This window comes from Balaenoptera acutorostrata, chromosome 2 (assembly GCF_949987535.1).
Source record: "Balaenoptera acutorostrata chromosome 2, mBalAcu1.1, whole genome shotgun sequence".
NCBI classification, from domain to species: domain Eukaryota; kingdom Metazoa; phylum Chordata; class Mammalia; order Artiodactyla; family Balaenopteridae; genus Balaenoptera; species Balaenoptera acutorostrata.
In genome coordinates this window covers 169,427,611-169,452,848 of record NC_080065.1, presented here as the reverse complement: position 1 = coordinate 169,452,848, position 25,238 = coordinate 169,427,611, and the positions used below count along the sequence as shown (strand labels likewise).

Below are 25,238 nucleotides of genomic sequence, written 5' to 3'. Positions count from 1 at the left end.
AACCTTCTGTGCTGTTGGAGGGAAAGGAAAATGATACAACCAATGTGGAAAACCCTAGGGAGTTCCCTCAAAAAATTAAAAATGTAATTACTATATGACCCAGCAATTCCACTTCTGGGTATATAATGAAAAGGATTGAAAGCAGGGTCTAGAAGAGATAAATGTACACTATGTTCATAGCAGCAACATTCACATAGCTAAAACATGGAAGCAACCCAAGTGTACATCGATGGATAAGTGAAATGTGGTATATACATACAATGGAATATTATTCAACCTTCAAAGGAAGGAAATTCTGCCATATGCTATAACATGGATGGATCTTGAGGACATTATGCTAAGTGAATAAGCCAGTCACAAAAGGACAAATACTGCATGATTCCACTTATACGAGATACCTAGAGTAGTCAAATTCATAGAGACAGAAAGTAGAATGGTGGGTGCCAGGGGCTGAGGAGAGGGGAGAATGGCGAGTTAGTGTTTAATGGATATAAAATTTCAGTTTTATGAGGTGAAAAGAGTTCTGGGGCTGAATGGTGGTGATGGCTGCAAGCATTATGAATATATAACTACCGAACTGTACTCTTAAAACACTTACGATGATCAATTTATTACTACAAAAATAAAATTGAAGAAAAAAATTATCTATCAAGCCATGAAACAACTGGAGGAGCCTTAAATTATTACTAAGTGAAAGAAGCCAATCTGAAAAGTCTATATACCGTATGATTCCAACTATATGACATTCTGGCAGAGGCAAAACTATGGAGATAGTTAAAAAGAAAAAGAAAAACAAAAATCCTTTCAGCGGTTGCCAGGGGTTAAGAGAGAGGGAGGGATGAATAGGTAGAGCCCAGAGGATAGGAGAGTGGTGTGGAGCTGATGATGGGCCAGCGGTGGAGCCCCGTTGGGGGTGGCGGGGGCGGGGGGGAGGAATGCGGATGGGAAGAGCTAAGGGAGAAGCCTCTCTGCTAACAGCAGAACCCTACCAGCCCAAGAGAGCACAGAGCCTGCACCCACCTTGGCTCCCTTCCCACCTCCATTCCTGCCTTGCCAGGTGAGCCAATGAGGGGGTGGAGTGGGGTCAGATGCTGACGTCGCAATGTAAGGTCGCAGTGCCCAGGACCCAGGTGGTTGGGCTTAAGGATTGGTTGAGTGGCCATGTTTACTGAGTCTGCAGAAGGTTAGTGTGTGTGTGTGTGTGTGTGTGTGTGTGTGTGTGTGTGAGCGGGGCAGGGTGGCAGTTCACTTTTGGAGATGTTCGGTTTTTAGATGAAGTGTTTTGTGTCCAAGTAAGATCTAAGGGGTGGATGTCCAGTGTGCGGACACCGTTGTCTGGAGATGGGGAAAGCGAGGAGGGCTGGATTCACCGGCATGTCTCCGTCACCACGTCTGTGAGACTCGCTGAGAACTAAGAGGGTAGTGTCTGCTGTCCACGCGCTCCAGCTTGAGCTCCTCCCCCACCCCAGAAATGGTGCTGTGGTGGAACAAGTCGGAATCCTTGATACGTGCCCACAATCAGGTTTTCCCAGCAAACTACCTGGGCTTGTGTCCATGTCTGATGCAGCACTGACACGGTTAGTAGAAACGCACACACCCGCAAGAGTATGGAGCTGCCTCCACATTGAACTGGTTCAGAGGGCTCTAGTCCTAATGAAGTCTTTGCGGGCACACAGCCGGGACAGAGAAGGGCAGTTCTACCCTCCCCCAAACACCAGGAAGGTGGCAGGGCCCTCACTCCCTCCCTCAAACAAAATAATGAAACAGAGAGCGCCTCATCCAGTTCTGCTTTTTATTGATGTGTGTGTGCATATGAAGGGCGTCCTGAAAGACTGAGAGGTGCGGTCCCACAGGGCCAGGCGTTCAGCGCACCTGGGCCAGGTTGTGTTTTTTGTACAGCAGCGCCCGCCTCTTCTCGCGCTCTCTCACGAAGGCGCGCAGACTTGCTGTGGGGAAGGTCACGGCCGCAGGCTGGGAGCTGGCGGGGCCCTCCTCGGTCAGCCACGGGCATTGCAGGCATCTGGACGCGCTTGGGCGGCCCCTGGAGCGCGCGGGAGGGTGGCGTTAGCCGTGCTCCCGCCCACAGCGGGCAGGTCAGGTCATAGGGAGATGGGCCAGGCAGGGTAGGTGGGGGTGCCTACCAGGGGTGCGCGCACAGCGTGCTTCGGAGGAAGGCCACAGCGCCCCCGGACAGCCCCGCGTAGCAGCGGCTCAGCTGGATGAGCCCCTTGCGCAGGCCTTTCTGCAGGTCTTGCGTTCCCTCGCTGCTCACCGGGTACTCAGCGCTCAACCTGAGTGGGTGGGGGTCAAGTGACTGAGGTCACCCTCAATGGATGGGAGTCACAGGGGCCTTGGGTCACCCTCAGTGGACCCCAGGCCTGCCCTTCCAGCCAGCCCTCCCAGCCCACAGGGCACGTGGAGACTTACATAATGAAGGCCGTGACACCTATGGCCCAGATGTCGGTCTGCGCGACGGCACCCTGGCCCTCTAGGAGCTCCGGAGCTGGGGACGGCATGGGTGGGGTCACAGGTGAGGGGCTGGGTGTTTGCAGTGGAGCAGGCAGGGAGACAGGGCTGGGGGAAGGGCTGCTCCTGGCACACCCCTCCCCCAGATCAGGCTTGGTGTCTGTGCCCTGCGCACCCATGGTCTCCACGTAGTCCTTGAAACTCTCCGAGGGCAGGACCCTCTCCTGGGCGGAGCTCTGGGCGTTTCCAAAGTCGATGACCTTGAGCAGGTTGTACTCTGTGACAATCATGTTCTCGGACCTGAGGTCTAGATGCAGGATACCCTGGGCGTGCAGGTACTGGGCAGCACTTAGCATCTGCCACAGATAGTCCTTCACCTCTGATTCTGAGTAGGAGGACCTGGGGGCAGAGGGCCAGTTAGGCGGCACGTGGGGAGGGGCACCCAGGCTTTGTCCACAGCCGAGGGGCCACGGGCAAGCACCAGACTTCCCTGCTGGGCTTAGGAGGGAAGGCCCAGCCTTGCTGAGCCACTCTGGTTGGCTGGCTGGTGCAGGCGGGGCCAGGAGGTGGGCCGGAGGTGGACCACAGTGCTGGCGGCCAGGCCCTGCCCTCTCACCTCTCGGCCAGACAAGGGAGCAGCTCAGGCCCAGAGCACATCTCCAGGATGAGGACCAGGTGTCGGGGGCTGAGGTAGGCAGCCTGCAGCTGTGCCAGGTGGGGGTGGCGCAAGCCCTTGAGGGTCTCGTATTCCCGCAGCACGGCAGTCCTGTCCTCAGGGTGGCAGGGCACGATCTTGGCAGCCAGCACGCGTCCACTGGCCTTCTCCCGGCACTGCCGCACCACGCTGAAGCGGCCCCTAGGGAGAAAGCACGGGCCAGGCTGGTGAGGAGCCAGCCCGCCTGGTGGCGCAGGCCGGACCCCACTCTCCCTCCCAATCTCAGAGAAGCAAGCCCAGGGGGGAGGTCCAGGACGGGGTGGCAGATGCGCTGAGGCAAATGCAGGTGGAAGTGATCAGAGGGGAGAGAGGATGGGGCTGGGGTGGAAGCCTGAAGAGCTAGTGGGGCGGAGGAGGCCATGACGCTGCCACACGCCCTCCCCAGAGGGCCCGCACCTTCGGATCTGTGTCTGGAAGGCGAAGGTCTGCATGCTGGGGAGGGGCTGGGCTGGCCCGGAGGCACCGCTCTCCTCTTCAGAGGCTGTGGGAAGGGGAAGCCGATGACTGGCGGAGGGCACCCCCGCAGCCCCATCTCCCCCAGCCTTTTCTCCCATCACCCCTTCCCAGGCAACCTGACAGGGGGGCCCTCTTTGAACCCCCGAACACTCTGACCTCTCATTCCTCAGGCCATTTGTGGGTGGGGGGGCCTGGCAGGCAGAACCAACCATCCCAAGTGAGTGTGTGACTCACTGAAGTGGCACGGCGCATTCCGTAGAGCCCTGCAGAGTGGCTCACCCAGGTGGCTGGGCCCTCCCAGGAGGACCTGCTCCGAGGGGCTGCTGTAGGGGCCCATGCCCGCCTTGCTGACACAGGCCGTCCGGAAGGTGTACACCCCGCCCCGAGAAAGCTTGCCAGTGAGGTAGCAGCAGTCAAAGATGTCCGAGGCCAGCGTGCTCCAGCTGCCGCCTGGGCCACACAGGAGCGGGTGAGAGGCAGCCCAAGGCCTCCCCACTCCGTGTCAGGGTGGAGAGGCCTGCGCAGGCCACCCAGGGGCGCAGAGCAGCCAGGCGCTTCCCCACGATCCCCCCACAGCGACCCTGGGGTCCCCCAGGATGTGAGGATTCAGGAGTGGCCCCGTACCTTCCAGGCTGCACTGCACGATATAGGTCACAGGGCCATACGACTCCACAGGCTTCCAGACCAGCAGCACCCCGTCCGCATACACCTCCCCGATGTCGGGGCGTGGGGAGGAAGAGGGGCGCTCTGCAGGGCCCACAGTCAGCAATCTGAGGCGGGCTCCCAGGAGCTCTCTAATGAAGCTCTGAGCCCCAGCCAGCCCCGCCTCATCCTCCTGCACCCTGCTGCCAGGCCCCTGAGCCCACCCTCACTTGGTCCAGTTCATTCAGAGGTCCTTTCCAATGCTGACTAGTAGGAGGGGCTCAGCGCCTCTCCTCTGAGGGGCCTCAGGAGGTGTCTGCTCTATCCAACCCCGCTAGCCTCCCCTCCCACTGGTGCCCACCCAGGAACCCCATGGAATGGCCCTTGCTCACAGCCCACCACCAATCCCAGGCTCTAGTCAGAGGGGCCTCTACTTTGCTGGGCTGTGGTGCAGGGCATGTGGGGGTTCGCCTCCTCTGGGGACCAGGTCAGAGGTCTGAGAGCTAGGCCTGCAGCCTCTGTCTTGGCTCCCCCAGAAACACACCCCAGCGCTGTGTTTTGAGAGCATGGTTTGACTATAATAGAGAAACAAAATGGGAAGCCGCCTCTTCCTGCATTTGCTGGAGAGACAGGGAGGGAGGTACCGTGGGAAATGCAAGGAGAGGAGCACCCAAAGAGGTGTCAGGGAGAGGGCCTGGCCAGCTCTGTCACCCTGCCTCCTGCGTCCCTCCCGGGAGCCCCGGTCTGCAGAGCCGGCTACCGCCTTCTGTGACCCCTCCAGGCCCCGGTAGTGCCAGGATGTGGATACTTGGGTGGCGAACATCACATTCCTTGCGCCCTGCTCGGCCTACGCACCTGCCTTCCGGAGAATGGCTGTGGTGGCCGCCGTCCCCAGCTCGTTGCGCACACTGCACGTGTACACGCCCAGGTCCTCGGCAGTCACCACCAGGATGGTCAGAAGCTGGAAGTTCTTGAGCGTGGAGGAGATGAGGAGGCGGCTGCTGCTCTCAAGAAGAGCCCCATCTGCAGCAGGATAGAGTGGACCTCGAGAGAAGTTCCCAACAGGTGCCCTGCCTCGTGGTCACACCCAGGGCCCACACCCTCTCTGAGCCTCAGTTTCCCTCTGTACAATGAGAGTAATGCCCTAAAGGAGCACCCGCTGCCTCCCTGACCCTCAGCCTCAGGAGAGCTCTTTACCTTTACTCCAGGTGGCCTGTGCAACTGGCTGGGCCGACACCTGGCAGGCCAGAGTCACAGATTGGCCCAGGACCACCATCTCATCCGAGAGCTCCCTTAGGAACGATGGTGCTGGGGAAGGGAGGTGAGGTGAGCTTTCAGAGGTGACCCTAAGCCTGAGAGCAAGGCCTGGACCCCGCCGTGGGGATACAGATGAGCCCCACCCCCAACCGGCTCATCTCCAACACCAGCGCCTACTCCAGGAAGGCTTCCAAGACTGCAGGGCCGTGACTGCTGGGGCACCAGAGTCCCCCGCTGTGTACTCAAGACCCCATGGATGTGAGCTTCCCTCCGCCCTGCACGGTCTTGGCAGGGTTCCCTTTCCCCACAGTAAGGTCCCTTGGGCTGCAGTGGGGGCCCAGCCCCTGGGCAGTGTACCCACCTTGGTCCCTGCTCTTCAGGCCTGATAGGCGGAAGGAAGCTAGGCCTGCCTTCTTCCTGCGGGGGCCTTCCTTCTCCAGACCTGCAGTAAGGAAGTGGCCATGAGAGGTCACACGTTAGGGGCCTGGCTCCTCTGGGAGCATGGGAGGAAGGCTCTGGGGCCACTTGTGGCCAACTGTGGGATTCCCATGTGGCAGAAAAGCCCAGATCCCAGGGGGTCTTATTGAAAACGAGCTACATCTGCTGCAGAGGGCACCACCCTCCCTACCCCATCAGCATCAGCCCATCCTAGGCAGGGCCACCACGGGCAGGTAAGGGCAGCAGCTCAAGGGGCCACAGGTGCCTGGGGAGGCCTGGCTGAGGGCTCTGGGGTCAGGGAGGGCCCAGGGGTCAGGGATCAGGGAGGGCTGGTCTGGTTCCTACTTCCGCAGGGGTATAACTGCAGTTGAATTACAACTGGGCCTCACATGCACATGGGGAGGGATCGAAGCTGCAAAGGTGACCTCGAAAACAAGCCACTGTGTCCCGGGAGGTGTGGGCAGCACCGGGACAGGGGAGGGGAGCATAAGATGGAGGGCTTCCTGCATCACGCAGGTGAGCTCCTGAGCTGTCCTTTTGGACAAGGAGCCCCAAGGTGCAGAGTGGGGAACAGGGATGTACCCTGTCCTGGGGCAGGGTGGGGGTAGTAACCTGCGGGCCTGCCCCTCAGGAGGCGGGAGATATGGGCCACCGAGGCCCTCACTCTCCGGCGTAGCCCCAGCTCTGTGGGCTCCTCCAGCAGTGACTGCCTCCCGGGGAAGTGGAAGAGACTGCTGGAAGGGGGTGACCACTTGCGCTTGCTGCCACCAGCAGCCTCCCCGAGCAGGGCCTGCATGTCCTCTGGCTCCTCTGTGATCTCCAGGCTTTCTGGCGGGCCCAGAATACCCGGCCAGGACCATGTGGCCTCTGGGAGCTCAGCCAGCTCCTCCCCAGCCTCAGACTCGGGGGAGGGTGGCAGCTCTGGCTCCACAGGCTTGGGGACCTTCTTGAAGGTCATGAACTCCAACGGGAGGTATTTGATGTCGTACAGGTCAGACAAATTGAGGTAGGCAGGATCCACCTCCGAGATGTCCAGAGACACAGTGTCAGCCGCTTCCAGGTCCCTGGACAGGTCCCGGATCTGTACGAGCGACACCTGAGAGCCCCCACTTAAGTCTTCCCATGAGCTCACCTCCTGGGAGGCCCTCGGGAGGGCCCTGCCACCCTCAGGTAGAGGCACTGTGCTGGCCTGGGGTGGTGGGCTCCCGGCCCCTGCCTCCTCCTCCTCCTCCTCCTCCGAGGACTGAGAGGCGGCCCAGGACATTCTGGCCCACAGGGGGCCCTGACCCAGCATGCCACCGGCATCCCCACCAAAGGCAAAGGTGCCGTAGCCCACCACCCCCGCGTAGCCCCCATGGCATCCCAGGGAGAACTTCCGTGTGGTTGCCAGCTCCTGAGGCCGCTGTGGGCTGGGCGAAGGCTGGGACAGGCCCTCTGTCTCCTGGGACAGGCCTTCAGTGTCCAAGGGGGGCCTGGGCTCCATGCCCACATGGGAGGCTGGCTCTGGGGGTTTGGGTGGATCGGGCCTCCCGGCACGAGGGATGTCCTTCAGCCCTCTCTCAGAGTCTGGCTGGGGGCTTGCTTGGGCTGGGGAGAGGGAGGCCTGTGGCTTTCCTGAGAAGAAAGGGCTCGGGGATGTCAAGAGGGGCTCTGTGCAGTGCCCTGGCGGGAAGGAGCCAGGAGGTTGTGGTGCCAAAGCAGCAGGGGTGCCACAGTCCTGGGGGGCAGGACTCCTCTGGGGTTGAAAGAAAGGGGCAGCCTGCCCTCCACAGCTGTCCTGGAATGACCCCTCTTGCTGAGGGGAGCACCCATCACCACCGGTGGACGGAAGTAGTCTCAGCCCCTGCAGGGACCCCTCTGGGTGCTCCTCCTCCCTGGCACGTGCATCCCCTCCAGGCATGCTCTCTCCGTGGGCCCCCTGAGGGCTCGAGGGGCCCAGAGCGGAACACTGCCCCTCGCTGCAGGCCTTGGCAGAGGGGCTGGCCGTGTTCAGCCAGTCAAGGTCCAGGGAGCGGCTGAAGCCAGAGGCCTCATGGGCGCTTGCACTGGGCATCTGCAGGGCGGCCTCTAGGGAGGGTGCTTCGGCCATCAGGGTGGCCTGCTCCTCCCTGGCAGCCTCCTCCTCCAGCGCACGGTGCTCCAGCAGTGGCTCTCGAAGGCCGGGCAGGACGCCCGAGAAGTAGCCACCCTTGAGCAGGTGCCGCCGCCGGGCGGGGTGCCGTCTGCTGCCCGCGGACACGCCCCCCAGCTCTGGGCCCTCGCCCACCTGCTGGTAGAACAGGCTTCGGATGACACTCTGCCGGGGCACACAGCCCAGGGCAGCTGGGGGCTGTGCACCCTGGGGCGACGCAGGCAGAGGCGAGGCTGCGGCGGGTGGGCAGGCCTCGGCCTCCTCAGGCAGGCTGGCGGAAGGCCGCAGGAAGCCCCGGGGGTGCAGCAGCGGGGAGTGGGTCACCGGGGAGGGGGGCAGCGACTTGGCCCGGGCAAACGGTGCCAGCTCGTTGTCGGAGGAGGAAGAGCTGCTGGAGGAGGCACTGGCATCACCACGCAGGTGCCGGGCCACCCCGAGGGATGGGCTGTCGGGCGGGCCCTGGAGCAGCTCCGGGATGGAACGCATCACCAGGATGGACTTGTAGCTCATCAGGGAGCGCTGGGGGTGTGGAGGACAGGGGGTCGTCAGCTGGCTGCCCGCTGCCTTCCCAGCTCTCAGTGGGCCCAGAGGGGTGCTCAGGAAATGGTGGGCATTACAAGACGTGGGCCCAGGGCTCTGCCAGTTTGTCCCCATCTTGGCAGGGATGTTGCATGTTGCCCCACCTCACCCCGGTAGCAAAGATCTGAAATGAAGGATGCCCAGCCCCACTTCCCTGCTCTCCCAGACCCAGAAGGGGCACGCACAGCCTCATTCCCCTCTCTGGCCTCCCACCCCCTCCGCACCCCACCCCCTCACCCCCTCCACAGGGCAGCACAGCTCACCTGCCAGCGGCTGCGGGCCAGGAGGAACTTCAGCTGCTTGGTGTTGATGAAGTGGGCCTCCTCTGCAGGCACAGACTTCTGGGGGAGCCCAGGCGAGAGAGGCACGTTGTGGGGAGACCCTGGTGCACCCTGTGGCCCAGGCAGGCCCCCATTCTTCTTGGCCTCAGTTTCCCTCCCCATGAGCCAGGCCAGCCCGCGTTCAGCCTACTCACCAGGAACCAAGGGTGGGCAAGGCACTTGGCGGCACTGGGCCGGGCCCTGTGGGGAGAGGAAGGCCGGGATCAGTCCAAGTGGTCACTGGGGCAAGCATGAGGACCTCAGGCAGAGGGAAGGGCGTGTGTACTCACTCCATGGCCTTCTGCAGAGCAGCCTTGATGAAGTCCTGGGCATCCTCAGTGAGGTGGGTGGCCATGGGGCTACTCCAGGACACCCGCCCTTCCAGGACATTCAGAAGGGTTGCTCGGTCACTCTCGCCAGCAAATGGGGACGAGCAGGTCAGGCTGAAAGCAGAGACGTGACTGGCCTTCAGTTGTGACCTGAATTTCTGGGTCCATGGGAGGCAGGTTGCCAGGACAGGGAGTGCTGGGTCTCATGGGGATGGTGGCGGCTGGGGGCTCCCAGCCCTGACTGGAGATGCCTCTTAACACCACTGTCATCCAGCCCTGAGAATCCCAGCATATGTCTCAGATTTGCCCAGAGATCCAGGCTCAGCTTGGAGCTGGGATTCAGGCTAAGCCTGGAGTGGGTATCTGGTCCCAGGCTGGGGTGAGGATCCAGGCTTGGTCTGGGAAAGGGATCAAGGGTCAGCCTGGGGTAGGGATCCAGGCTCAGCCTGGGGCAGAGATCAAGGGTCAGTCTGGAGGGGGCACCTGGCCTTAGCCAGGGGTGGAAGGATCAGGGCTCCACCTGTAGGGGAAATCCAGGCTCAGTCTATACCACCAGCGTCCTCAGGGCAGCAATAACTGTTGTAAGGGGGCTCTGGACAAATTACCCATACCCTTTAGGGAAACAGCTCAGTGCTCTGCCGCGTGACCCAGCAGAGCTCCTCTGTGACAGGGTGTGTGTGAAAAGCACTTGGCAGAAACCCCTTATCAGAGTTGGCTGACTGCATGTTCCCAAGATAGTTGCCCCTTAGGTCTCGGGTCTCTGGTCTGAGGAGCAGCCAGCAGTTCAACAGCTTCCCGTGGGCCTGCTGAGGAGGGGTCTGGGCTGGCTTTGGAGGAGACAGCTGACAGGAGCAGGGGTCTGCTCACCTGAGGTAGGAGATGACCCCCATGGCCCTGCAGGAAAAAAAACCACAGCTGTGAGTCACCCCAGACCTGGCCTGGCGGGGAGGAGGAGGAGGCAGAGAGCGGGTGCCCCCCTACTCACCAGATGTCGGAGGTCTCGCTCACAGGGGTCTGCTCGATGATCTCAGGGGCCACAAACTCAGGGGAGCCGTACTTGCTGTACTGCGGCTCTGCCAGGGTGATTTTTTGGGCAAAGCCAAAATCGCAGATTTTAATGTCTTCCCGCGCAGGATGCACCATCAGGATGTTGGGGGGCTGTCAGGCAGAGTCGGGAGTGGGTGAGGCCGTACCCTAAGGAAGTGACTCCCAGGGCTGCCGGGCCTGGGGAGGACACTCAAAGGTCTTTGAGGGGCTGCCCCACAATGATGGTGAGGCCAGCATGGGGTAGTGGGCAGCCCCAGGGACAGGTTTCAGTACCATTTGGGGACAGCTTCTGCTCCATCAGACCTGCACCCCACCTGCAGGGGCTGTCATAACGTAGTGAGCTCCCTGTCCCCAGAGGTGAGGAAATCCTGACAGGGAATTTGGACGTGTTGGGCCTGCACCCTCTCAGCCTATAGGCTCCAGGCTCCCACCTGCCCCTCACTGGGCTCTGGGGGCACCAGGGAGCTGCATACCTTTATGTCCAGGTGGAGGATGCCTTGGCCGTGCAGGTAGTGCAGCCCCTCCACCAGCTGCTGGATGTAGACCTTGACCTGCAGCAAAGGCTGGTGCTCAGGTGAGACAGCCAGCCTCGAGAACCCCCTCTACTTACTTCCCTGCCTGCTCCCACCTACACTGCCTCCAATTCCCTCCAGACCTGAGCCTGGGACAGTGGTCCCGCAGGGCAGGTTACATGCAAAGCCTCACAGACCCCTGTAGCTGGGGGATTCCTCTGAGCCCCAAGGCGGGGCAGGTTTGGATGTGTGCAGCAGCCTGTGCAAAGCAAGAGGGGACTGGGAGAGCAGGCGAGGCCTGGTCAGCTAGTTCAGTGCAGTCTGGGATGGGGAAGAAGCGAGCCCAGGGCACGGGAGGGCTCTGAAAGCCCGACAGGAGCTGCAACACCCTGTGAGGCCCTGGAATACCCTAGAAGGTCTCTGAGGTGGGGAGTACTATGCTGGGGAGCTGGTCTGCGGGACAGGTGGACAGGGGAGGGGAAGCAGGAGGCCTGGCCAGGCACGCATGCTGCCCTGAAGCTGGGTGGGCGGCCCAGGTAGCACAGTCACCTCGGCCTCTGTCACCACACTCTTCCTGAACAGGCGGTCCAGCAGTTCCTCCGACGAGCACCTGGGACTCTGTCAAGGAAAGCTCTAGGGTCTGGAACCCTCATAGCCTCACACCACCTGGGGGGAGTCTTATCGCGGGGCGGGGGGGCGGGTGGCTATTCTAGGGAGTCTGGTGCTTGCAGTTGAGGAGGATGGGAGGGACAAGATGCCCCAAGAAGAGGGGCTGAGGCCAGTGGGCAGCAGCAGAGTGGGAGCGGAGATATCCTCTCCCCTCTGCACAGAGCCCACGTGTCCCCCCCCTCCCCCTGCAGGGGACGCTGACTGGGGAGGTGGGGGTGTGGTGAGCACACACGACATTCAGAGACCCTCAGCGGGGCCACGAGTGGCAGATGGATCCGGTAGGGTGTGCGCCCCTCCTTGGAGCATGGGTACGCATCCAAAGCAGCGTCAGCGCTTGGGGCCTGCAGAAGCCAGGTAAGAAGTCCAAACTTCCTGCTGGAAAGGCAACGTGGAGAGCAGGAGGAGCCCACAGGGGCACGGTCTTGGATCTTCTGGACACAGCCCTGCCCAAATTCCTGGCCCAAAGGCCTAGGAGCTATGAGGTCTATGCAGTGTGTTCAGGGGCGGGGAGGGGGTTAGTCACAAAGCATCGAAACGCCAGCGTTACGGGCTGCCCCCATGGGATCACCAAAACCACAGGCCCCACGCAGCCCTCCGGAGCCCTGTGTGCCTGGGGCACACCCCCTCCCCCCGCCACCTTGCACCCTTGGGGTGAGACGGGATACAGCTCCAGGATGAGGATCAGGGTCTTTCGGGTCTCAAACTGGTCCAGCAGTGCAGTGACCAGTGGGTGGCTCAGCCCTGCTAGGATGTCCCGCTCCCGATAAGCCTGGACACGTGTCCTGCTCCGCAGGGGAATGAACTTGGCGGCGCAGGACATCTGGTTGCCCTTGTGCTGCACCCTCTTCACGAAGCCGAACACACCCCTGGGAGGAGGGGACAGCGCGTTGGGGGTGGGGTTCCTGGGGCACGGGGTTTGGAAGGGGGCAAAGCTCCTGAGAAGGGAAGTTCCGGGAGAGCAGGGGCTGGGGGAGTGGGTACTGGAGGGGGCGGAATTCCCGGCGGGTGTGGGGCAGCAGGCGCTCTGCGGGCGGGGGCTCCGGAAAGAGGTAGGGTTCGCAGGAGGCAGGGGCTCCAGAAGGTGAGGGCTGGAGGAGGCAGGTACTCGGTGGAGGCGGGGTTCCAGGGGGGAGGGTGGGCTTCTGCTAGTGCTGAAGTGGGGATTGTAGGGGTGCAGTGGCGGGGAGGGCTGGGAGCTCCTGGACGGAAACTCTGGGGTAGGAACTCCGGGAGGCTGAGGATGAGGGTCTTAGGGGGTGGGGGTCCAGCGGGTGAGGCTCCTGGGGCTGGGATGGGGGGCGGGGAATACCTTCCAATTTCCTCCTTGACCTCGTAGAAGGAGTGCAGTTTCCTCCTAGAGCTTTGCTCACTGTCGCCTGTAGCCAGGGAGGGGGAAGCTGTAGGTGAGAGCAAAGATGACCACCCCGTCCCTCTGTCCCCCAACTTTATAGTGCCCGAGGCTGTGGGAGCTCACAGGACCCCCATCCCCACAGCCCCACATGCCTGCATGAAGCCAGGACAGGCCTGGGAAGGGGTCCCCCACTCACCCCCATGGACCAGCAGCTCTGCCTTGCATAGCACCTGGCCACCAGCGTTGTGGGCCAGGCATGTGTAGACACCAGCGTCATGCTGGGCCACATCCCTTAGTACCACGGAGTATGTGGTCCCTTCCTGCTGCTGGCTGAGCCGGGGGCCATCCACCAACTGGGCACCGTCCTGGAGACACAGGAGGGCAGGGAGGCCATCAGCCCACCATGGGTGACCCCAGCACCACGGCCCAGCATGACCTTCAGAGAGTGCTGTGTCCAGTCCAGTGGGGTTTCACACACTACCCCTCTCGCAGGCAGGCCCCCACCCCACGCCTGTCCCTACCTTATACCAGGTCACTGTGGGCTGCGGGTTGCCCTCAATGACAGCCTGGAATTGCGCCACGCCGCCCCTCTGGGCCTGCACATCCTCAATCGTGACCTGCATGGATGGGGGCCCTGGGGGTAGGGGAGGGAGCCGTTGGGAAGGAGCCTGGCTCTGTCCCACCACCGCCTGTCCTGTGTTGAAATCTTTGATCCCCGGCCTACATTCACAGAGACCCAGACCCAGGTGGGCTGGCAGTAACCCCAGGTGTGCCCTGGTACCCTAGGTGGGCAGAGAGGCCCCGAGATATACCCCAGGGTGAAAGAGCCCACCTACCTCCCAAGTGAAGGTGACCCCATCCTGACTCCCCCCACACCCCTGATGGTCCGGAAGTGCTTCCTTCAGTCTAACCCCTGTCTCTCCTGCTTCAACCTCGGCTCTCTGAGGGCAGGCCGCACAGAATATGCTAACTCTGAGTGGGGAAAAGGTCACTGCTGCCTGCATCTCCCCTCCCAGTGATGCCTTCTGAGGGGACGCAGGGAGAGGGGCAGCAGGGGCCCTGGCCACAGTAAAGCTGGGACATGCCAGGTGGTTTTGCAGGCCCCTCCATGCAAATGTCTCCCCTTGCCCAGGGCATGGCAGGCACACGTGTAAACTGCCGGGCCCCCACCTACTTGTGGCACACATGTCGCTGGCCTGGTACACAAATGTCCTGTGCTTCGTCTCTGTGAACACGTGGCTGTGGATGTCCCAGAGCTCTGTTGCACCTGCCCTGGGGCAGGCAGCGCCCTCCATCCTGGGGCCATGGAGTGGAGTTAGCTGTCTGCCCCACCCCTCCACTTTTGGGGTATGGGAGGCAGAGCTTCAAGATAAGATGGGGGCTGTAGCAGACTCTTTGGGAGGGGATGTACAGGCAGGGGCCCCAGCCCTGGGTGAGAAGGGAGCTCCCCCAACTTCCCTTGCCCCAGGGGTGGCCTCTCCTCCCTGCCCCACCCCTGGGCTTAGGGTGGGTCTGGTATGGAGAGTGCAGGGGTGCTGTGATTCCACCCCTTACTCTCCTGTCCCCGCGCCCGGCCCTGCCCCCAGGATGTCCCCTCATCCCCCAGCCAGCTGGGGAAGTTACCGGATGGGCACCATGCGTTCCTGGACCTCAGCGTGTGCCCGAGAGTTCTGCTCCAGGCCCTCGTGGGAGGGAGGTTGCGGCACCTTCCGGGGCTCGCCTGGTGGGAGGCAAGGGGCCCAGTGAGACGGAGCCTGGGATAGGGTTGGAGACAATCCCTCATGACTTGCCTCTGCATCGACCTCCAGGGCCCAGAGGAGGGGAGGACAGGCAGAGCAGGGGCTCCAAGAGCACAGGGTCCGTGACCGCAAACCTAGAGCTCCAGCCGTGCAAGTGCACTTCAGCCCCCTGGGCTGGGGGGAGGGGCCCCATAGCACATTCCCAGGGGTCTGGTCTGCCTGGGGCACTGCTCACTTACTGTTCTTTCCTATTCCCCTCCTCCTCCCCTTCTTCGCCCTCTTCCTCTTCCTCCTCCTCCTCCTCCTCCCCCTCCCATTCCCCTCCTCTCCACCCTCCCCTTCTCTCGCTCTTTCCCCTCCTCCTTCTCCTCACTCTCCTTCTCCCCACAACCTTCCCCTCCCCCTCTCACTCTCTCTGTCCCCTCTCCTCCTCTTCCTCTTCCTCCTCACCCTCCCAGGAGCACAGGGTACCCAAGCTGTCCCCTGAGGGCTGACCACAGGAGGCCTCTGGCTCCTGGGACAGACATGCTCAGGGTGGGAAGGACCTCCCAGAACCCATCCCCCCCTCTAGTTTCACAGGCTGAGTGAGGGGTGGGCCTCGTCCAGCGTCCCCAACATGTGGAGCCATCAGAATGTTGGGGGTCCCTAGGCTCTGCTAGTTCACCCCCATGGGATGGGCACCCGAATTAACCAAGGTTGGTGTCAGAACGGGGGGGAGGTTAGGGGTGGTGGGGTTGGTCCTGGGAGCAGGTAGTACTTTGCCTTCAGCCTGCTGCCAGGCCTCACCGGGTGCATCCCCAGCCTCCACTCCTGGGGGATTCTGGCCGGCCTCCTGGAGTCCAGGTGGCCCCCCAGGTCTGGGGCCGGGGCTGGTGTGTTCCGCTGTGGTGGGTCCCGGCGCCTCAGGGTACATCACTGTCCTCTGGATGGATGTGCTCTCCTGGTCCACTTGCCCCAGGGCATCTGGGGGTGGGATGGCAGCATCTGTAGGAGAGGCAGGTCCACGCATAGGAGTAAGGGTTGGCCTGAGCCCGGGGAGTGGGATACTGCCCAGATGAGCCACCCCCAGGCCACCCTTCCCACCTTCCTGCTCCAGCCACCCATTGGGTGCCGGAAGGGCCGAAGGTGGAGGGCCCTGAGAGAAGAAGGGATCCAGAGACTGTGCCAGGGGAGATGGCACTCTAGGCGGCGAGCTCAGGACTGGTCCACCCGCAGGGTGTTACACAGATGCCCTCACAAGAATGTCAGTTCCTATAGGGGCAGCTGGGCCTGGACTCCCACCCACCACTGTGGGTGGCCCCTCAGCCTCAGCTCGTCTCATCCCTTCATCCTGGGGCTGGCCTTGCCCTGTAGCCCACTCTGGATCCTAGGGTACCGGGTCACCCAGGCTCAAGTGGACCCAGCCCCACAGTCTAGGGAAGCTAGGGACAGCCAGATGCCAAATTAGGAGCCATGAACTCCTCAGAGGGTAGGCTGCATTCCTGCCCTCCCAGGGCAGCCCCTGTCCTCCACCCAGCAGCTTTCTCCCTTCCACCTGCAGCCTGGCCTGACCCAGACCACTACTCTCACCTGGTCCCTGCCCCGGGAACCTTCAGACCATCCTGTGTCTCGGCTTCCTGCCCTCAGCCTTCAGTGCAGCTCCCTCCTCCACCTGGCTGCCAGCCCCTGTGTGGCCATTCGGAGATGCCCACCACTCCATTTCTAGAAGGTCCCCCTTTAAGGAGCTCTCCCCTGCCCCAGAGCCTCCCTCCTGTTGATCTTCTGTATCCTAGGGCCCACCAGGCTGAAGAGGCAACTGGGCAGGCTGCCATCTGTTTGCCCTCTATGGAGTTGGGGCAACCATCCTGTCTTCCCCACTCCAAGGAGGTCATCAGGACCCCTGACACATCACACCCCCATGTCTGTCCTGACAAAGGACCCAGCTGCACAGGAGGCCCCCAGCAGGAGCAACCACTATGCGCTGCCCCAGCCACACTGTGTGCACCTGTCTGTCCCCAGCCCCTCAGCCCACACGTGAGCAAGCTGGACAGGCGAACTATCACGTCTCAACCCAGGATCCCCAGGACTAGCCAGGACCCACAGGTCGATGCTGAGCGTCCACCCAGGGCTGTCAGTGGAAAGGGCCTGGGCTGTCCACTGGTTGGTCTCCAGGACCAGGCCAGGAGGGCCCCCCACTCCCGAGTCATCGGAGTCACCAGGTGGAGAAGCACAAAAGAGCAGAGCAAAGGCAGTGCAAGGAACCAGTTTATTAGCATCATCAGGGTCGACTGACGGGGGCTGCTTCCCACTCAGAGACCCTGGTCCACCCTGTAGAAAAGGCCTAGGAGGGTCTGTAGAGCTGGGCCCCACACAGGCCTCCTGGAGGCCAAGAAAAAACGTTCACGCGTAAGATGTGGCCTGGGGGAAGCCCCCTATCGAGAGGGAGGCTGGAACCCCCAGCCTGGGTGAGAGGCAGGGCTGTGCCAGGCCTGGCCACTGGGACGGGGGCCTAAGCTGGGGCAGACAGGGCCCGTGTGGCAGCCACTGCCTCATGAACGGAGCGGGAAAGATGCCCAAGTGCCTTCCCTGTGCCTGGAGCCCCCGAACCCAGAGCTGCAGTCTGCGAGTCACTCCGGCCAGCGCTCTCAGAGCAGCTTCGGTACACCCTGAGATCACAGATGCGTGCAATGTCCTCAGCTGAAGACCAAGTCCTGTGAGGTAGGAAGCACCCAGGGAGCAAGGGGAGGGAGGTGCCCTGAGTTGCTGGAGAGCCAGGGCAGGGTCAGAGCACACGTGTCCGAGGGGTGCCAGCTTTGGGACTGTCTCCTGAGTTGAAAACCCAGGGCCGCTGCGAGGTGAGTTGATGCTGGTGCCAGGCCGGGTCCTAGGCCCCAAGGCCACCTGCCTCTTTCTGCTGCCCCATGCAACCACGGCAGCTTAGTCAGGGGTGTCCCAGCCCCAAGAGTCTCTCATCGCAACCCTAGCCACCCAGCTCCTGAGGGTCTTGGCCTCAGCCCTGGGAGGGGCTAGGGTCCAGGTCCCCATCCGGGCAAATGTGCAGGGTGACAGTCTCCCCCACTGTCCCAAAGCTGACCGTCTGGGTGGAAACCTCCGTTTTGAAGCTGCTCTGGCCACTGTCCACAGAGTGCTGAACCTGAGTGCAGAAGGACGGCTTCCGGGACATGGTACCTCCAGCCCGGGCCTCCTGAAAGCAGAAGGAGACGCCCCTGGGGCCAAGGTCCTGCGGCCCCGATGGAAACGCCTCCCGGGAGCTGGGCACGCGGCTGAAGAAGCCAGGGGAGGTTTGGGAACCTGGCGGGAGCCCCACATTGAGCAGGACGGGCTGCCCCACGGTGGGCTCGCTGATCTCTCTCTGAAGCACTGAGATTTCGCAGGGCGGGTCACCAGAAGCACCGGGCGTGGGGCCGCTGCAGCCAAAGGTCTCCCCTTCCTGGGGCACATAATCCTCCAGGTCAGCCAGTGTGAGTGCACGGCCGTTGTGTGTGAGGATCTTGGGGTCCCGGCCCTGAAGACCATCGGCACTCAGGGGCTCTTCTGTCTGGTAGGTACCTCTTTCCTCCGTCTCCTCCAGGGGGGCCTCCTCTTCAGCAGCCCAGGGAGGGCACAGCTCAGGGGTCTCTGGCCCCGTTTCCACATGGAAGACTAGGGGCTTGCCAACACTGACCATTGCTGGGGGCTCCTGGGTCAACAGCTTGTTGTTGGAGTTGTTTGTATTGGGGTCTTCTCCAGGCATCCTGCCAGGCAGTGTGGAGAGAAGCCCCTCCGAGCTGCCAGGCGTCTCTCTGGCCAGAGACGTGCCCGTTGAGCCAGTCTTCTTCACCCGAACTTCAATGGTCTCCTCGACCTCCACCCATTTGGGCTGGGGCCCAGTGCCCCCAGGCAGGGCTGACACGTGGGCCTCGGGCTCCGTCACGTACAGAGTGGGCACAGTGGGCCTCCAGCCTGGCTCTGCCTCGGGCCTGCAGGATTGGCTGGCCCCTGGCGAGTGCAGCAGCTCAGGGGCCGACAGGCCTGGCTTGGACAGGCTGGCAGGGTGATAGGAGTGGGAGGGAGACTTGCTGGGGGACTGGCGTCGGCCACGGGGGCTCTTCACCACAGTGGTAATCGTCTCCTCTCTGTGGGGAGAGGACCGAGAGGAGATAGGCACAGAGACCCACAGCCTCACCCAGCTCCCTTGCCATCAGCACATTCGGGGGCCAGCGAGAGATATCAGGTTAGTGTACAAGCAAGCAAGTGGTGAAATTGCATAAACTAACTCCTACACATGCGCTTGAGCCCGATCTCCAGATCCCCATCCAGAGAACCAAAGAAACAAAGCAGAGTCTCATCTGGCCAACCTCAGGCTCTAGTGTACAGATCTCAAAATGAGAGTTGAGGCATCAGGGGAGGCCCATGCTATATCACGCAGGTACGTCCAAACCCCAGACTGGTTTGTAACGTCATGTGTCAATCCCCCTTCCTTGTTTACGGCTGTCTCATTTTGGAGACACCAGCCCTCCTTACAGAGCTAATGAAGGGGTGCAAGCCATACAGCCCTCCTTGTTGATCCCATCAGTGCTTTGTGCTTTGTAACATGGCAGGAGGGTGGTGGGGGTTAGAGGGGCTCTCAGAGGGCAGGTGCCTCAGTGATCCTCGGTTAGGGACAGGCTGGGCAGCTGATGCCGCAGATGCAGGAGGAATGTCAGAGTCTTAACCTGTGGCCTATGCTCATGGCCTCTCGGTCTGGGGATGTGAGGCCCGGCAAGGACACCTGGCTCTAGGCATGGCTTGGCCGTCATGGGCTGTGTGACCTTAGACAAGTCCACCTCCCTCCTGGGCTCCATTTCCCAAAACAGGAAGGGGATGGAAGGGGAAGAGGAGATAGAACTCAAGTCCATTTGCATGTGAGTGTGCATGGGGCGCTGGCCAGGGACCTTGCAGCAACTCTGGGGGATGGGTCTGACCCCCTTTTACAGGTGCAGACAAGGCTGAAAAGGGCTCGAAACTTGCCCAGAGCCAAGAGTCAGAAGCCCACCAGTCAGCCCAGGCCTTCCTATGCCAACCAGTACCCCTGACCTTGCCAGGTACTGAAGGTGAAATGAGTAATAGGCAGGGAGCAGGAATGCATTTAGTAACACACAGCTCTCCTGGGCCCCAGGACCTGCGTTTCCTCTCGGGCTCAGGCAGAGGGACCCGGCATGCATATGGTGACAACTCAGTGCTGTCACCAGCTGCCTGCAATGACTAGGACTTTGTCTGTCTCTTGTTCAGCTTTGCTTTTGTCTAACTCACAGCTCCATCCAAGAGCAGTTACTCCCAGGCATGGGCCCAGAGATGTGTGGCCACACCTTGGGGTACATAGCAAGTACAGATCCTGCCTCCTCTGGCCCTCACCTGGTAAAGGGGAAATGCCATCCCCCCTTAACTGTTGGGGAAGCTGAGGCGTGGAGACGTGGCCTACTCAGGGCCACAGGCCTGCCTTCCTGCTTCACACAAGGCTCAGTGGCACTAGGCTTGTCCCTGGGTCAGAGACTGCCCAAACCTGGGCAAGGCCCCGTCTGCTGGCCTCACACTGCCTGATTTGCTAAGCCAAGACAGTGAGTCCAGTGGAACTGGACAGCTGGATCACTCCTCCTAAATGCACCCCCATGCTCGGCTCACTGCTGCCCCCACGAGGGCATGTAGGCACCCTGCTCTGAGGCCACTGGCACAGCACCTGAGGCTGCCAGGTGGCAGGGGTGTCTCTCCCGGTTCCTTCTGGTACCCCTTGGCTCCCCAGAGCCCCTCATTGTGCCGCAGGCGCAATGTGTGGAGCCCTTGGTGCGATGCTGCTCCAGGCAGTTGCCTCTCTCCATTCCTCAAGATGAAGGGGTACACTCTTCCCTGCAGGGTGAGGGTTGCTACCTCCCTAAGCCTGGAATAGACTGGACTTCAGGATGCCTTGGGAGTTACCTAGTCCAGCCTCCCATAAGCACGAGGACGCCCTAATGCCTCCTCAGTGGGGCTGCCTGGCCCCATCTCTGCTCCTTCATTTTGTCTTCCGTAAAATGTAAATAACAATGCTCCCCTCGTACATGAAATGTAGAGGTGATCTGTGTAAAGATCTGGCATGATTGCATACCTCCAGGGATGGGACTTACTTCTGCCCCAGGCAGACCCATCTATTGTGAGGTGGCAATCGGCTTTGGGGGAGAAGGGAGAAAGTCACGGAAGGGTTAACCCAGGAGCTTATCAAGATGGGATTCTCCAGCAATATCACCACCTGCAGGCACCTACAGGAGGTCTTACGCCTATGCGGAATTAAGAGGTTTCCCCATCCTGGAGCCTCCCAGTCCCCTGGCTTTAGGAAATCATAGTCTTTCTTCCTCCTGAATTTTACAAGCTCTTCCACCCAACTACTTCACACATCTCCTACTGGAAGTCCTTCCAGATTATCCAGGTCAAAACCAATCCTGCCTTCCATGGGTTCACCTAGCTCTGGACCTCTTGTATTATTTAATTATCAATGACATGCGTGGCTTTTCCTCAGCCTTGAAGGCACTGAAGGATGGAGAATGGGACAGTGGGTGTGGTGCCGAGGAAATGAGTTCTCGGCTGGCTTGCAATTGCGAACCACCCTCAGCAAGCCTCCTCTCTTCCCTGAACCTCAGTGTGCCCGTCTTCCTAGTGTGAGGGCTGAGTTTGGAGACCTCTAAGGGCCCCAGAGCTGTGCTGTTCACTATGGTTATGCTATTTTAATTAAATTCAAATTGTTGAAAATCAAATACATTTAAAAATCTAGTTCTTCAGTCACACTCGACAAATAGCCACGTGCGGCTAGTAGCTGCTGTAGTGGGCTGTGTAAATATAGATTATTTCCATCATCACAGAAAGTTCCATTGGACAATGCCCTAGGGTATCCTAGGGTAGCATTCTGCCTCTAGTACACTGGGGGAAGCAGCTTTCAGTCCCTGCTTCCCCCTAACTGGCATGATTCTGGGTCCAAGCCCTGGGTGAGCCACTGTGACGTACACAGAGTAAGTCTACCCTGCTGAGGCAATGGGGCCATGAAAAGGGTACTTAGACCGTGGAAGAGACAGCTTTGAAGTGTGAAGGTAGCCAAGGGCCCAGGGGGAGGTGAATGCCCTGGGAGTATCTGCAAGGTGCTGGCAGTCTGCGTGGTGAACAAAGGCCATGTGGGCAAGCAGTCACAAGCAAGGGGCCAAGCTACACAGGCAAGCTCCAGGGAGGTTAGTGGGCATGCAGGGAGCACTGCAGTCAGAAGGAAGGTTAGGAACACGCCTGCACTTACATGATGACGGTTTTCTTGGGGACTTTAGTCTCCTGCTCAGTGACTACAAAGAAAACAGTTGGAATAGCGAGGGTTACAGATCAGCCGGTGTTTGGGGGCTGAGCTATCTGAGTGGCATGGCAGTGTAGTAAACTGCTCAGCTTAGGGCACTGGATCCAAACCCTGCCTGACTGTGTGCCCCTGGTAGGAATGTCTCAGCGTAGAGTCCCAGGTCCCTCATCTTTGAAATGGAGGTGACAATGCCTGCCTCGAGTGGCTGGGGAATGAGGAGTTGTGATAACAGTGTGTCCCACGTGAGGGAAGAATCTCTCTTGAGGGGTTCTTGCAGGAGCTTCAAGGAGAGTAAGGGCTCTGTCTAGGCTGCCCACACAGAAATCCAAGCTTTTCCTTCAGCCCATGTGCCCAGGGAGCCCTGTGAATTTGTCAGGCCTGAAGTTCCACTTTTCATAGAAACCGAGGCCTAGAGAGGGAAAAGGAATGGCCTGTGGCTGATAGCCAAACTGGGACCGGGATGGCTGGTGCCTATGTCACACAAAAAATCTAAAGACCAAAGGGCGTCTCTCCAGGGCAGAATGACTCCGGAGTCCTAGAGGTAGCACATCTGAGTTCTGTGGCATGAGGCCACAGAAGTCCCTCTGGGAGGATGCCTGAGCAGGGTCCTGAGCTCTGAGGGAGCAGGGAAACCTAGGTCTTCCCATAGGAGCACCCCACAAATTCAATTGTCTCTTGACTTTCCTAGCTTTCCTCCTCGCTGGAGCCAGCAGGATACGGCCTGTGGTTCCCATTTTGCTGACAGGGGGCCCGCGTCCCAGGGACAGGGCGGGACCCATTGGGGACCTGGCAGCAACTACTCCCCACCATCTCGAGCCCTCTTCCTCTGTAGCTTTTGGACAGGGTCAGGCTTGGCACAGACATGCCTCTCCCAGCCTTGCCCAGCTGGATAGCAGGCAACCCACCAGCTACCAGCACCCATACATCTCAACAGTCCCTCTCGCCATCCTGTGGGGAAAATTGAGGGGGAGGCTCAGAAAAGTCAGGTGGCATGGCCTAGGGCACACAGCCTCCTAGTCCCTGGTCGATGGGATTTTCTGCGCTGTTGCAGTGCCACATAGAAAAAGAACTCCCCTTAGATGATTGTGAGTATTTTTTTTTTTAAAGGCATCTTTAATTCTTCTTCTTTTTTTTAATTAATTAATTTATTTTTGGCTGTGTTGGGTTTTCGTTTCTGTGAGGGCTTTCTCTAGTTGCAGCAAGCAGGGGCCACTCTTCATCGCGGTGCGCGGGCCTCTCACTATCGCGGCCTCTCTTGTTGCGGAGCACAGGCTCCAGACGCGCAGGCTCAGTAGTTGTGGCTCACGGGCCTAGTTGCTCTGCGGCATGGGGGATCTTCCCAGACCAGGGCTCGAACCCGTGTCCCCTGCATTGGCAGGCAGATTCTCAACCACTGCGCCACCAGGGAAGCCCGACTGTGATTTTTTTAACCTTGTCTCCAATTAGATGAACGTGAATTAAATGTACTAGCTGTGTCTGCATGGCACTCGGGAGCCACATTTACTGTGCATGTTTGTGTGTGTGCATATGTGTGTCCATGCTAATGTGTGTGTCTGCATGCACACGTGTGCGTGCCTGTATGTGCTTGTGCAAGCTGCCTCCTGGAGAGAGGCGAGTCCACTGGAAGAGAGAATGGGATCCAGCCAAAATATCCTGTGTGTTTAGACTTAGTTGGGCCCAGAGATCACCAACTTGTTGTGGCCTGTAGGCGAAGCAGTGAGAGATCCAGGGCTCCTTGCCTCATCCTCCCTGACAGGGGCCTCATTCTGTTGCTTTTGGGGGTGGTGGCTAGGGCACCCGTGGGCTGCTACATTCCTGGCACCTTTGTTCCTGACCTAACCTGCCACCAGATGGGCTCTGGGCTCCAGTGAGTACTGGCTGTGGAAGGGGTGCGGCTGTGCAAAGTGCGGCTCCTGGCCCTGCGCAGTTTCACAAGCGAAAGGGCAGCGCCCCACCCCACAGGGCCAGCCAGGGCCCGTTCTGGCTGCAGAACCACCGGGTTAATGATGAAGCGGCAGGATAGGGTTAGGAAGCAGGAGGCAGCGGGCTCCAATTCCAGGGTCTGTGAAGACTGGCCTCTCCTCATGAGGTACGAAGGCCATTTCCGACACAGGTGGGCCACCCCTCCTCCACACCCTGCATCCACGGGACCTTGACAGAGACCCATCATGACAATGAAGTAAATAGCTCTGTAGGATGTGCTTGTCACCAGTCGAGAGAGTGTGCTGAGGTGCATGCTGAGCCCTGCTCTGCCCGACGTAAGATGCCACAGGGCAGGATAGAGGTGCCGGCAGATGCCATGGGGCCCTCCGATGGGAACCGGCTTGACCAGTGCCCTTTGGGGCTTGAGGAACAGGACCCCTGCCCACGAGGGAAGGAAGAGTCCCGAGAGGGCGTCAAAGGCCCCAAGGCTGAGCTCCTGGCGCCAGGTGGCCGACTCTGTGAGGGTCCAGAGAGACAGCAGCCCCTGCACGTTGGGCCCTGGGAGGGATTGATCCGGTGGCTCAAGGCATCAGAGAAGCCAACTTTCAGGACTTGGGAGGACACATATCCCAGCCCATCCTACTGTGAGAGCTGCAGCTCCACCAGCTTTTTTGGTGCAGCTTCTGCTTGCATGCCCCCGAGGATGGGAGGCTCAGCATCTGTCCTGGCAGCCCCTTCCAGGTGAGGCAGTTCAGACTGGGAGAAACTCTCCCTGGGGCTGCTGCCTGCCCTGGGCCATCCCCGGGCTGGGCCCAGCTGGGATCCTGGAGCCAAGCGTGAGTGGTGGAGTGAGGCATCTTGCCACTCTTCACCTCCTGCCCAGGAGCACACTGCTCCCTAATGAGGCCCATTCTGCAGCCCAGACCCCTTGCAGCCTGGCCCAGGCCAGGCCAGGGAGGCCAAGCCACGGCATTCTGCCTTTTCCTCAGCCAGCCCCACCAAGTGTGGAAGGGTCAGGCCCCGGACACCTGTTCCCTCTCCCAGGAGCCAAACTGGGGTCCAGCAGCCTGCTTCTGTGGAGCCGTCCCTCCTACCATCCCTGCCACCCATCCTATAATAACCCTCTGACCACTGCCTGGCAGGCTGCTCAGGACCCAGGTCTGGCCTTTATATGCACTTGTTATTCCCCCAGGGATGGTGAGCAGGGCTTAGGGGCGCCCCCCACCCCACCCCCTCGGACTGCCCCTTCAGCCTTCCCCAGGCTCTGGGTTCACAGCCCACCCTCCTCCGGCCCACATACATGCTGCTCCAGTCAGGAGCTGGCAACCAGTGCTTGCCCCTCA

General features: G+C 60.5%; 1 protein-coding gene across 1 annotated transcript in view; it reads right to left on the bottom strand.

The window, feature by feature from the left end:
* Positions 1-1,778: 1,778 nt before the first annotated feature.
* OBSCN (obscurin, cytoskeletal calmodulin and titin-interacting RhoGEF) overlaps positions 1,779-25,238 on the bottom strand; it is a 108,717-nt gene continuing 85,257 nt past the window's right edge. Inside the window, exons 73-98 of the mRNA XM_057540441.1 lie at positions 15,438-15,635; positions 14,536-14,632; positions 14,087-14,208; positions 13,434-13,546; positions 13,109-13,277; positions 12,871-12,958; positions 12,227-12,427; positions 11,442-11,502; positions 10,854-10,931; positions 10,319-10,491; positions 10,201-10,227; positions 9,295-9,447; positions 9,160-9,205; positions 8,948-9,025; positions 6,587-8,624; positions 5,898-5,978; positions 5,477-5,587; positions 5,135-5,302; positions 4,262-4,384; positions 3,872-4,087; positions 3,578-3,662; positions 3,083-3,322; positions 2,642-2,865; positions 2,428-2,503; positions 2,142-2,291; positions 1,779-2,041 (exon numbers count right to left, since the gene is read on the bottom strand). Coding sequence (XP_057396424.1) covers positions 1,864-2,041; positions 2,142-2,291; positions 2,428-2,503; positions 2,642-2,865; positions 3,083-3,322; positions 3,578-3,662; positions 3,872-4,087; positions 4,262-4,384; positions 5,135-5,302; positions 5,477-5,587; positions 5,898-5,978; positions 6,587-8,624; positions 8,948-9,025; positions 9,160-9,205; positions 9,295-9,447; positions 10,201-10,227; positions 10,319-10,491; positions 10,854-10,931; positions 11,442-11,502; positions 12,227-12,427; positions 12,871-12,958; positions 13,109-13,277; positions 13,434-13,546; positions 14,087-14,208; positions 14,536-14,632; positions 15,438-15,635 — 5,294 coding nt within the window. The 3' untranslated portion in view covers positions 1,779-1,863. The remainder of the gene's footprint in view (positions 2,042-2,141; positions 2,292-2,427; positions 2,504-2,641; positions 2,866-3,082; positions 3,323-3,577; positions 3,663-3,871; positions 4,088-4,261; positions 4,385-5,134; positions 5,303-5,476; positions 5,588-5,897; positions 5,979-6,586; positions 8,625-8,947; positions 9,026-9,159; positions 9,206-9,294; positions 9,448-10,200; positions 10,228-10,318; positions 10,492-10,853; positions 10,932-11,441; positions 11,503-12,226; positions 12,428-12,870; positions 12,959-13,108; positions 13,278-13,433; positions 13,547-14,086; positions 14,209-14,535; positions 14,633-15,437; positions 15,636-25,238) is intronic.